The sequence below is a fragment of the Mesocricetus auratus genome, unplaced genomic scaffold (genome assembly GCF_017639785.1).
Source record: "Mesocricetus auratus isolate SY011 unplaced genomic scaffold, BCM_Maur_2.0 Super-Scaffold_100003, whole genome shotgun sequence".
Lineage (NCBI taxonomy): Eukaryota > Metazoa > Chordata > Mammalia > Rodentia > Cricetidae > Mesocricetus > Mesocricetus auratus.
The window spans coordinates 7,324,296-7,338,023 of record NW_024429188.1 but is presented as its reverse complement, the minus strand read 5'-3'; the positions used below and the strand labels follow the sequence as shown (position 1 = coordinate 7,338,023).

At 36.1% G+C, this 13,728-nt stretch overlaps 1 protein-coding gene across 1 annotated transcript in view; it reads right to left on the bottom strand.

The window, feature by feature from the left end:
* Positions 1–13,728, bottom strand: part of Wnk3 (WNK lysine deficient protein kinase 3) — a 134,328-nt gene that overhangs the window by 42,386 nt on the left and 78,214 nt on the right. The window contains exons 11-12 of the mRNA XM_040744002.1: positions 4,882–4,946; positions 439–586 (exon numbers count right to left, since the gene is read on the bottom strand). Coding sequence (XP_040599936.1) covers positions 439–586; positions 4,882–4,946 — 213 coding nt within the window. The remainder of the gene's footprint in view (positions 1–438; positions 587–4,881; positions 4,947–13,728) is intronic.

Here is a 13,728-nt window from a genome sequence, read left to right as displayed (position 1 = left end):
TATTTGTAAAGATGGGTATACTATTTATCAGATAGGGTTTTTGGAGGGTCATGATAAAAATAAGCACATAATATTTGGGGCACCTACCACAAATAATTCAATATATTTTGTTAATATTAATTTTTTTGCTAATATTACTCACATAACTACAATGCTAAAATGTGAAACATTGCACATACACATACAAAAACAAACTAAAAAGATAGAAGTGATGAGCTCTGATTTGTGATTATAAGAAATTTATGTTCATCCTTTCATTTATCCTACAATCTCCAAGTTTAATTAATTACAATGTAATATTCTCATCAGAAATTTTGAATGAAGGAGAGGTTAGTTTACAGAAGGATTCACAATATTCTGCATTGACTTCCACGGCACACTTCCCTGAGTCCCAAGTCTTCTTCACAAACTGTAATCCAGCCATACATACACACTGACCTGAAGGACAATAAGCTGAAATTTAGTCCCCTTCTCTGGCCGAGGACAGGAGGCTCTTCTCTGTTTGATCCGATCCGGTTTGCCATTTCCACATGTGTTATCAGAGTTATTGGTGTTTTCTTTCATAGCTGTCACATCTTGATTCAAGCTAGTGATTTAAAAAAAGGTAACTCATTCGAATCCTGATCAAAAATCTAAAGAAAATTTAAGATTATAAAATTGTACATTTAAGGAAAATCAACCAATATAACTTTCATAATATTTTTATAAAACTTTTGGTTGTTTAACTCTGTGAATATACCTAATACCACTGAATTATACAAGACAAATGGGTGAATTGTATGATAGATAAATCGGATTTTTCGTAAACATTTATTCATTTTTATTTTATGTGTGTGGATGGTAAGCCTGCATGTATGTTTGTGTACCATGTGCATATAGTGCCCACAGAGGCAAGAAAAGTTTATCTGATCCTCTGGGACTGGAGTTACACATGGTTTTGAGCCACCATGCAGGTGTTGGTAATTGAACCTTGGTCCTCTTAAAGAGCAGTCACTGCTTTTAACTGCTGTACCGTCTCTCCAGTCCCACAATTTATATTTCAATAAAACTGGTTTTGAAAGTTATAAAAAATGAGATATCATATATGCATGTCATACATTTTTATCACAGGAATAAGGATAAAAGAAAGACACTGGCAGTCATAGGCCACTATGAAAACTTTTACTAAAGGATGTTCTGTTCTTTTTTTTATTTAGAAGATACTCTTGATCAATTTTTCTAAAATGAATACACATTCTCACTCCAAAAAGGTGATAAACCTCAACAAAGGATAAGCAGAGTAAGCGTAGGAGATAGGAATAATGCAGGGGGTAAAACAAGCAATGAAAAAGAATGATATAAAAGTGGTTCAACATGATTAATTGTGACTAGTTATAGCTATTTTATGAGTTCAAATCAGAAGAAAATATAAAAGAGAGTACTAATGAAGTAATGGATCTTAGAAGAGAAGCTATAAGCACTAATTAATAAACCAGCATAACCACTAACAGCAATCATAGACATTTGTCCTTGAACTCATAGATAAGTATAGTCTTCACTCCTTACTAAGGAAAATTCTCTTTGCAATAGGCAGAGCTTACTATAGAAAAACCACAACCAATTATAATACAAAGTTGTGGAGCCCAGTCTGAATTAATACATCTATAGAACACTCCCACAGCTACAGCTCAGGGAACATTGTAGATTAGGGGAAGAAAAGATTGTAAGACCCAGAGGATCATGAGTTTGATGTGAGATTCTGTCTCCTAGTAATGTCAGAAGAAACACACATAAAGTCTACCAATATGACTGCCTAAACACAAGCGGGACAAGGACAACAACAATAGATATGCCAAAATGTACTGGAGTGGAGGGTGGGGTGGGAACTGGATAACAGAAACTAAGGATGCATCAACCCCAGTCAAAGAACTATAGGTACCTAAGAAATGCTGAGAGTAGGAGAAATAGTCATCAGGGAAGAGCATTTCAACTGGATATCCAATACCAAATGGTCAGCTCAGAAAACATACATATAAGTAACATTATATAGTCTGAACAGGTTACATTTAGGAATACATATGTATATACATACGCATATACACATGTAACAATTTATTAAAAAAAGAGGTCACAATTTGAAAAAGAGCAAGGAGGGGTATATGGGAGAGTTTGGTGAGAGGAAAGGGAAGGGAGAAATGATGTAACTATATTATAATCTCAAAAATAAAAGAAACAAGTGGAAAAATATGAAAGGGTAAGCTTTTGTATTTGAATAAAATATATTTTAGGCTTTTCTTTTATAAACTTGAAGAGAATTACTAAATACAAAAATTTCAACAAATACATTTGAAATTAGTAAGTACCAACAGACCTTTTTTCCCCCCAAACATATTTTTAAGTTATTTTTTGGTGATGAGTCCTTCTAAAAACTCCTCATGAACCATCTCTGTAGATATATACAAAAAGATAAAAACAAAAACTAAATTCTTTTTATGTCTTCATGATAAAGCATATATATATATATAAGTAGTAGAAGATTACACACTAATGCTCATATGGGCTAAGGATGTAACTCAGAGATACAGTGCTTGTGCAGCATATACAAGGTCTGGGTTCCATCCCTAGAAACTCTCCCAATTTGTCTCATGAAATAATACTTTGGACCTTAAGAGAGACATGCATGGTACTCTGGAGAAGGGGAAGGGGACAGAATCTCCTGAGCAGATTGGGAGCATGGGGGTAGGGAGCTAGAAAAAGGAGAGGAGGAGAAGAGGAGGGGAAAGGAGGACATGGGGGAGCAGGAAGTTTGAGTCGGGGGAAGAATAGAGAGAGGAGAGCAGGATGAGAGAAACCATAATAGAGGGAGCCATTATAGGTTTGAGATCTGGCACTAGTGATATTTCTAGAGATCTACAAGGATGATACCAGTTGGCAATCTAAGCAAAAGTGGAGAGACTACTTTAAATGCCCCTCCCTGATAATGAGTTTGATGACTACTTTATATGTCATTCTAGAGTCTTCATCCAGTGACAGATGGCAGCAGAGGCAGACATCCACAGCTAAACACTGAACTGAACTCCTGAAACCCAGTGACAGAGAGGGAGGAGTGATGAGCAAAGGGGTCAAGACCAAGCTGGTGAAACCCACAGAGACAGCTGACCTGAACAAGGGGAAGCTCATGGACCCCACACTGATGGCTGAGAGACCAGCATGGGACTGATCCAGACCCCCTGAATGTGGGTGTCAGTGAAGAGGTCTCAGCAATCTATGGGACCTCTGGTAATGTATCAGTACTTATTCCTGGCATACGGATGGAGTTTGGGAGCCCATTCTATGTGGAGGCAGGTGCTCTTGGCCTGGAGACATGGGGGAGGGCCTGGGTCCTGCCCTGGATGATATGACAAACTTTGGGGATCCCCTATGGATTGACTCACCCTTCCTGAGGAGCAGAGGGAAGAAGAGATGGGGGGTTGGTGGCGGGTGGGGGAAGAGGGGAAGGAGAGGGAGCTTGGATTGACATATGAAGCAGGCTTCTTTCTAATTTAAATAAAAAATTTTAAACAACAACAAAAAACAAACAAAATACTAGATTAACACTAGATCAGTGTTAGTGTTAATTCAGTGAAGTACTTACTGCTCTTGCAGAGGACCTGGGTTCAATTCCTAGCACCCACATGTGAAGGCACAGTTCACAGCACAACTGTCTTTAATACTAGTTCCACTGGATTCAATGCCTTCTTCTGACCCCTATAGGCACCAGTCACACATGTGGTACAAATGCATAGATGCAGAAAACTCATAAACATAATAAAATAAATCTAAAAATAGCTTTTGGAACAAGATAACAGAATCTCAACTTTTCTTGCCCATTTTCCTGAATATGACTTTAAAAATTCTGGAAATAATAAACTAGACAATCACAAGAGGGCAACCAAGACTGAAAAAAAAGTAAGACTGGCTAAGAACCCCCAAAGACTTGAAAAACACAAACGAACAAACAACAGCTTGGTGATAGACTACTTGTCTAGTATTCACATAGCTCTGGGTTTGGTTCCCAACACAAAGGAGAAGGAAAAAAGGAATGGAAAGGGAAGCCAACTTCAGCAAAGGACTGCATTGTATAGTGCTCACCTAGAATGTGCAAAGACCCTGGGCTCCATCCCCAGAAATGGAAAGAACAAAAACAAAACAAAGCAAACTTCAACAGGCAATTGCAACTGCATTTGAAGCAAATGAGAAAAAATAAAGTCAATGAGAAACAGAAGATAAAAAAGAATCAATTGGAAATTATAGGACTAAACATAGAATCATAGAATAAAACTTCACTAAATAGAAAAAATAGTATAATAAACAGGACACAGAAAGTAATCAATAAATTTGAAGAAAATAATAGAAATTACCTAATCTGAATAACATATAAAGCTATTTTAAAACTACCAATAATACAATAACTTATCTTGTTATAATTTATTTTGTGAGATAAGCTAGAATTCTACTTTGCATGATTTTATTTACTTTGTAGAATAGAATAATATAAACAAAATAAAATATGATCAATAATTTCACAATCTATGTGATTACTATGATTTTTTTTTCACTTTTTGAAACAGGGTTTCTTTGTGTAATAGTCCTGCTGTCATGGAACTCACTCTGTAGACCAGGCTGGCCTCGAACTCACAGAGATCCACCTGCCTCTGCCTCCCAAGTGATGGGATTAAAGGCATGTGCCAACAGCGCCCGGAAATTACTATAAATATTTAAGGAATAAACTTTATCTTAATTTTATTAAGATTACATGAATACAAGAATAAAAGATCACTCTATTCAAAGGACTTTAAGCATACAATGACAAGTGTTAGCATGCCACCACTGATTTCTAGGTACTAAGATGATGATACTTACCTTCGAACAAAACCTGGATTTTGAAGAGCTGCTTGTTGTTCAGTTCCGACTGGTTGGGAAACAGGCTGTAAAGAGGGCAGTAATAACATCTATTATGATAACAACCAAATTCATGCTAAGATACACATTGTTACTTCAAAAATCATCATTGTTACATTTCATATCTTTAACTTTGTAAACCAGGTAGAATGTCTTTATTATCCAACGCCTGTATCAGCCTTATTACTAACAGTGGATCAATTATTTCTACATAAGGTATTTTCATTAAAATTTAACAGTGTTTAGGCAGACGTAGTGGTACAATTCTTTAATCTCAGCATTCCAAAGGTGGATCTCTTTGAGTTGGAGACAAGCCTGGTGTATAAAGTGAGTTTCAGGCCAGCTAGAGCTATATAATGAGATCCTATCTTAAAAAATAATAAATGAATAAAAATACCACTTAACACTGTTTTAATTCTTGTTTGTGTTATCTATCACAGAGAACAGATGAGTCCTGAGTTACTGAAATTCCACAAGAAAATAAAAGAATTAAATGTCCTTTAATTAAAGGAGGCAAATACCAATCCCATTAAAACAATAATTCTAAACATTTATGTAATCTATCCTTTATGAATTGCCACTAGCAACAGAGAAGAATATGAAAATGTAAATCTAACAAAAATAATTATTCCTTACCCAATGAAACTTTCTATGATGACTCCTCATGTTCTAAAAGACTGATTTCCTTCAGAGTGCAAATAAATTCCTCAGTGAACTGGTCCATTCCTGGCTCTCTAGTTTCGCATCTCTTCTTTAAGCCACACTAGACTGGAGCTCCTTTCCATGAGTTGAGTTCTTCCATACACTATGATAACTCCACTTACATTCCTCTACTTTCCCACCCTATTTTCAATCCCTCTTTGTTCCTGTCCATTTATAACATATTTGAACATATTTTCTACAGAAAATATACACAAAATGTACATCTATAGTACATACATACATACACATAAAATGTTTATGTAAAAGGCTCTTTAACAGTGGGTTCCAGAAACAAACCAGTAAAATTGCTCATATCTTAGTTTCTAAGTTACGAAGGTTGGAGATACTTTGGAGAAATTGCTACTTCCAACACTGGACTTACAAGATAAACTTTACTGTGGCAAAGAGAAAAGAACTCAAAGAGTGATCAGGTCACACAAAAATAAATCAAAGGATCACCAATGCCAACTCTTGAATAATTTGGTGTCAAAATAAGTAGTAAGAATATAGTCTATTCAATAAAATAAGTGACTTCACACTGATATTAACAAACAAACAAAGCCAGGTGGCGGCAGCACATGCCTTTAATTGCAGAGCTCGGGAGGCATAAGCAGGCAGATCTCTGTGGGTTCAAAGCTAGTCTGGTCTACAGAGTTAATTCCAGAACCGGCTCCAAAGATACACAGAGAAAATGTCTCAAAAAAAAGGCAATTCTAACTGCAAAAAGGTAATTAATGAATATAAGAAGGAATGTGGAAAAATCATAATGGATGCTAAAACTAGCAACAGTTAGATGAAGAACAATGTAATTACATAGTTTCAAAATGTTTCCTTACAGATTGTTTTTTAATTACAAAGACAACAATGGCAAGATTGTAGAAAGTCCCATCTTAGTCACATAATCAAATTTAATCATCTGATGTTGAGACAACATGATGTAGAAAGAACAACACAGCCACACTTACATGGTATTCCTGACCAAAAAAAATTATAACTTGAATTAAAGAGGAAGAGGATTTACACAGAATCAAATTAAAGTATATTCTATGCAATAACAAGCATTCATTCACACTTCAGAGAGATCAAAACAATGGAAGATGTAGGCTTGAGGATCTAGTCTAAAGTAAACAATAGAACTAAGACAAAGGTGATATATGTTTGTAAATTAGATCATTAATTAAGGTGGGAGAATTTGCCAATAAATACATCATCTCAATAATAGTTGAAACTGTAATTATATGGTTGTGGCATGCATGTGTATGCATATTCACCTGTGTGGGCACACATGTGGGTGTAAGTGTGAAAGCCCAACGTCAATGTCATTGATATTCCTTACATTGAGTCAGGATTTCAACTGAACCTAGAACTTACAGATTTGGCTAGTCTAGCTAGGCAGCTTGCCCCAGGGATCCTGGAATTACAGGTGAGCCACTGAAAATACTACATTCTCTGGTAGGGAAATCAAAGGTGTAACTGAACTGGAAGTTCTCTCAGTGCTGGCTCTTTCATAGAGCTGTGAGGAACTATGCACCTTCTGGGAGAGAATTGTCATTAACAGTCTTAGTTTGTAGACTATCTTCATTTTGAACCTGCATGTCACACTGATGAATAGCTATGAAAAACAAGGCAACTGGTGGAAGAGTGACATGTCTATTATGGGGTGTAACCAACAGCTGTCTGATTTGAGGGCCACACCACAAGAAGGAAATCACATTTGGTATTGGAAACTTGGCTGGGGAAGTCACACAGTGGGGAAGCTACTGTTGTTGTTTTGTTAACTGGATATGGATATACCTGTCACATTGCCTTCTAAATATTTATGTTTATACCCACAAATCATTGCTGTAGTCAGATTCAGTCAGACAGGCTTGTTTTTGCAGTGGGTGGTAGTTACTAAAAAGACTCATAACTGGTAAAAGTGCTGACAATAACTGACTACTGAAAACTGAGCCCTAAATAGTAAATCTGTGTTACTCCTTCAAGGCTCAGGGAACACTGTAGAAGGGACAGAAAGAATGTAAGAAATAAGAACTGAAGTATTGCAGAATGCTTTCTTCCAGACAACAAAGGTAATTGCATTCTGGTACTCTCAGGAATGAAAGTGGGACAAGAAAGGGTTGTGGATGGAGGAGCAATGAAAAAAAAACATTACACACATGTGTATGAGCTAGTTCCAGAACAGCCTCCAAAGTCACAGAGAAACTCTGCCTTGAAAAACCAAAAAAAAAAAAACAAAAACAAAAACAAAACAAAAAACAAAAAAAGGAAAAATCTGCAATAAAAAAAAAACCAAAACTTGTAACCGAGTGTTGGTGGTCCATGCCTTTAATCCCAGCATTTGGGAGGCAGAGGCAGGCAGATCTGTGTGAGTTCAAGTCCAGCCTGGTCTACTGAGAGAGTTACAAGACAGCCTCCAAAACAATACAAAGAAACCTGCCTCAAAAAAACAAAAATAAAATAAAATCTTTAAAAAAATGATGCAAATCAAATCATGAGAAAATTCTAGATAATATAAATTTAGAGACATTCTTATTTTGTTTTTCTTTTTGTTTTTTCTAGCCCTCATTTCTAATGATTTTTTTATTTTGTGTATATTGGTGTTCTGCCTGCATGTTTATCTGTGTGAGGGTGTTGGATCCCCTGGAACAGGAGTTAAAGACAGCTGTGAGCTGCCATGTGGGTGCTGGGAATTGAGCTCAGGCCCTCTAGAAGAACAGCCAGTGCTCTTAACTGCTGAGCCATCTCTCTAGCCTAGCCCTCATTTCTAAATCTGACCCATACCGTTACTACTTTGTGAACTGCTTACAGTGTTTGATCTGCTTCTGTGGTATATGCATATTTTGTTCAGCACAAATTCAATAAATAGAGAAATTAAATTGAGTAAAAGCAAGCAGTTATACACGAATTTATTCTCTCTGGGCTTGACTATGGATGTGCAAGTTCTTGTCTTGACTTCCTCACAATGATAGACTATAACCTGGAATTGTAAGTTTAAAAAACCCACCTCCCATAAATTGATTTTTGTCAGGGTTTTCTACAACAGTTAACAGAAATTAAACTAGAACATCTGTCATGGTTGCTTGTACTCTCAAACTAAATGCTCAAATAAACCTTTCCTTCCTTAAGTTTTTTTTCAGGTATTTTTGTCATAGCAACCATAAAAGTTAATCAAAGTACCAAATATGGACCATGCCTTTAATCCCAGTGGCAGGGGCAAGCAGATCTTTTGTCTACAGAGGGAGTTTCAGGGCAGCCAGAGATACACAGAGAAATCCCATCTTGAAAAAAAACAACAAAACAAAACAAAACAGGGCTGGAGAGATGGCTCGGAGGTTAAGAGCACTGACTGCTCTTCTACAGGTCCTGAGTTCAATTCCCAGCAACCACATGATGGCTCACAACCATCTGTAATGAGATCTGGTGCCCTCTTCTGTCGTGCAGACATGCATGCAGGCAAAACATGATAAGTAAATAAAATATTAAAAAAACATACAATACAAACAAGCAATGCACCAAATGTGGATTAAAGTTAGTGCAGCCAATTTAGCTGTGGAAATCAGTGTCCCAGTAAGCAGCCCTAACAACCTTGGCCTCCAGCACAGAGGTCAGTGTCTCCTGTGCTAACCCATTGAGTGTTTTATTACATGGTCTACTAAATGACAGTCTCTGAAATGCACAGGCTGAAAACGCATTGTGAAAAAGCCAGTCCCTCTCTTAGAGGAGCAGTGCTTTGTTTTCACACTGCTTTCTGACACAAGTATATCCAACAACCCTGAAAAGTCTTCACAAGGTTTTCCAAGTGGACAAGTTGTGATGGCAGATAAAAAGCCTCTCAGAAAACACTAATTCACAAAGGTACTCCAAATGCAAACTGTATGGTCAGAAGAGAAACAAAACCAACAAGAAACTAATGCTTTCAAACTTTTGAAAAGAAACAAAAACACACACAACCAAAAAAAAAAAAAAAAAAGAAGAGTGCAGCCAAAATTAAGGAAGCTGAATGCTTTGGCAAAAGTCTCAAGAAAAAGTACTGTAAACAATAATACTGTAAGCCTTAGGGCTTCTAATTCACATCCCATTTATTTTCCCCGATGAGTTCTACAAAAAGTCACTCCAAACTTTCCAGTAGTTTCTCCTATGTATATGTGCCCAAAACTTTAAGTTTTATAGATTTTCTTTCCAACTGAATGTGACCTATCAGTTTCCATTCTTTCATGCTCTTCAACATTTATGGACTGTAGGTTGCACTCTTTAGTATTTATTGGCTATTGGGAATTTATTCTCATTTCAGAAGGCAGTTGCTGTTACTTTTTAAGAGTACTAGGTGACTGACAGAAGATATGTGTTCATTGTTATACTGGTCTAGTCTTTTATAATTTTTAACTGCATGAATATAGTAGATTGATGTTATAAGATAAAGACAAACAGTAACTTTCGCTATTCAAACATTTAGCATTGATAGTTTGATACTGTTTAAAGAAGCACTGACAAGATTGGCCATATTTTAGGTTTTAAATGCATCAGAAATTAGTAAAATATTATATATTAGTTGGGTTTTTTAAATTTAGTAGTTGTCCTACATTTGAACTTGAAATTTCAGGTTACAGTCCATTGTGGTGGCAGGCATTTAAAGCAGCTAGTGCATCACAACCACAGTCAAGAATAGAGAGAAATGAATGTGTACATGCTTACTTGTCAGTGCTTAGCTCAATTTCTCTACTCTTATACAGTTCAGGATCTCTTGCCTAGGGAATGGTACAGTGGGCTGAGTCTTCTCACATCACTTAATCTAATTAACATAATCCTCTGCAGACATGCCCATGAGGAAAATAGTTTGGAGTTCAGTCAAGTAAACTATCTACTAAAACAAAAATGTCTACATCCACTGGAAGACTATAACATAACCCAATAGGCACTGGGCAGTTAAGTTTTTCCATATTCTTATAGCTGTAGCAGAGAAAAAGTATCAAGGAACTCAGTGCCCTTTTGCTTCCATCTAGCAACATTTGGCAGTATAGAGAATTACTTTCCTTTATAGATAGCACTAACAGAGACCCAGTGAGAGCTGGCTCAAACCTGTAAACCTAGCACATGGGAGGTTAAAACAGGACAGAAGCTGCCCTGAACTATATAGTGAGTATACAATAGTGAGATGGTGCTTCAAGAAAATAAAATTAATTAATTTAAACAATAGAAAGGAACTAAAAGAAATGAATAAGGCATCCAAATGAGGTGAGAGCGTAATTAAAAAAGAGATCAAAACAGGCAAAGGAGCTGAGAATGGAACTCAATTGGTAGAGTACTTGCCTAGCAAGCACAATTCCCTGGGTTTGACCCCAGCAGCACATAAATGGGGCATGGTAGTACGTGCCTGTATAATCCTAGCACTTGAGAGGTAGACAGATCATGAGTTCATGATAATCTTCTGCCAAGGCCAGCCTGTGTTACATGAGACTTATCTTTTTAAAATGTGTATTGTAGACTAGAGAGGTAGTTTGGGCATTAAATTACAAAGACAGATAAGATGTATATTGCTTGAGGATATATATAGCTCAATGAAAGAGAATGTGTCTAGCATGCATCAGGCCAGTTTGATTCCTAGAACTTAAAAATGATTGACTGAATAAGTAAACATGTAAATAATCCAGTCAAAGCACTGGAAAGACATAAGAGTGTGAAACAAAAAAAACATTTAATTTTTAAACATTTGCCTACATACATATAACAGACCCATAAGACTGAGGGAATTCTCAAAACAGCACCTCCCTAATACATCCTAACATGCATTAAAATTACATTTCTGCAACAAACAAAAAACAAAGCAAAACAAAACCCCAAAATTACTAACAATTAGAAACAAAACTGTGGACTCTCTACCCAAAAAGAGGATTGAAAGAAAACTAGAAGAATTTGTTTCTATCAGCTACATTAAAGAATGACTAAATGAAACTCTCCAAACACAGAAGAAATAATTTTAAAAAAATGCTTGGAATTTCAGAAGGGAAAAAACAGAATGGGTAAAAAATTAAGGACAAATACACTATCCTTGTCATAAGAGCTATAATTCATAATGGCATCTATTATAAGTAAAAAAATGAGCGATGTTTGAGAAAACTATTTACAAAGTACAAGTGAGGGCTAGGGAGAATGGCTCAGTGGGTAAAATGCTTGTAGTGTAACTCATGAGGAGTTGAGTTAGAATTTCCTGGGACCCATAAAAAGTTGGATTCAGTAGGGCATATCTGTATCTCCAGCATTCCTACAGTGAGATAGGAGGAAGAGACAGAAGAATCCCCAGAAACTCATGGGCCAGCTAATCCAATGTACAGGGTACAGCAATAAAAAACAGAGTCTGTCTCAAACAAGATAGAAAGTGAGGATGGATAAATGAGGCTGTTTTCTAACTTCAAAACACATGCCATGGCATGCCACAAATACTCACAAACATTCATTTATACACATATAATCATGCCAGTTTAAAAAATAAAAGTAATAGGAGGACTTAAATAGATACAAGTTTTCAATGTTCTACTTGAAATGCTAAAATATCAATATCAGTATATATAATACATATAGGTACATGATAACAATTAATGAAAAAAGAGTCCATGAATTTGAAGGAGAATGGGGAGGAGTATATTTGAGAGTTTGGAGGGAGAAAAGGGAAGGGAGAAATGTTGTAATTAAAATACAATCTCACAAATAAACAGAAAAAAGATTACATATATACACATATATACAATCAGTATCACAGCAATCAATAAAAACCCAATTATAAAGCATTATACCCAAAATAGTATAAATAAAACAAGTTTTAAAATAATTATATAAGAATCCACAGGCAGACAAGAGAGTATAAACACAGGAAAAGAGAAACAATAAAACAAAAAATCAAATGCTTGAAATGCAAAACTTACGTACTAACATATCAATAACTAAAGTGCCAATGTCTAAAGAAATAAATTAAGATCCGGGCGTTGGTGGCGCACGCCTTTAATCCCAGCACTCGGGAAGCAGAGGCAGGCGGATCTCTGTGAGTTCGAGACCAGCCTGGACTACCAAGCGAGTTCCAGGACAGCCTCCAAAGCCACAGAGAAACCCTGTCTCGAAAAACCCAAAAAAAAAAAAAAAAGAAAGAAATTAAGAGAACATGGCAGAATGGATTTAAAAAACATGGAATGAAAACCAAGTACATGTTTTCTATAAAAATTTTACTTTAAGGGCTAGAGAGATGGCTCAGAGGTTAAGAGCACTGACTGCTCTTCCAGAGGTCCTGAGTTCAATTCCCAGCAACCACATGGTGGCTCACAACCATCTACAATTCAATCTGGTGTCCTCTTCTGGCATGTAGACAGAACACTGTATATGTAATAAATAAATAAATCCTTAAAAATTTTACTTTAGACACAAGACAGATAAGTTGAAAGGATGAGGAAAAATGTATCATGCTGATGTTATCAAAAGAAAGTGAATATCTAAACTTCAAAAGAAAGAAAATTACTAGGCATGAAAGAGGACATAGTAAAAAGACCTATCCACCATTTTGTGGATCTACCAAACAAGAAAGCCTCAAAATGATGGAAAGGGTGCTGTGGTATTCTTGCTACCATCCATCTCAATGCACTTGAAATGTTTTCAATAAATCTATTATCTTCCTTTTACAACAAATAGCTGGGTAGGGGTGGTGCACACCTTTAATCCCAGCACTTAGGAGGCAGAGACAGTTAGATCACTGAGTTTGAGGCTAGCGTGGTCTACAGAGTAAGTGCCAAGACAGCCAGGGCTACACAAAGAAACTCTGTCTTGGAAAACCAAATTAAATAAATAAGTAAATAACTGGGCTATAAGAAGAAATACATGAGTCTACTTTACTTGCATATTTCAACACTTTATTCTCAGCAATTGACAGACCGTCTAGATAGATAATTAATAAAGATGTAGAACAGAACTGCTATCTCTTGTTAACTTGAGATTCAAATATTCTCAAGAAAATATTAGTAAATCAAAATCAACAATCTATTAAAAATGACATACTATGCCCAAATAAGTTTATGCCAAGGATACAAGGCTATTTCAATTTTTGAAATCAATTGCCAGTATGGTGGC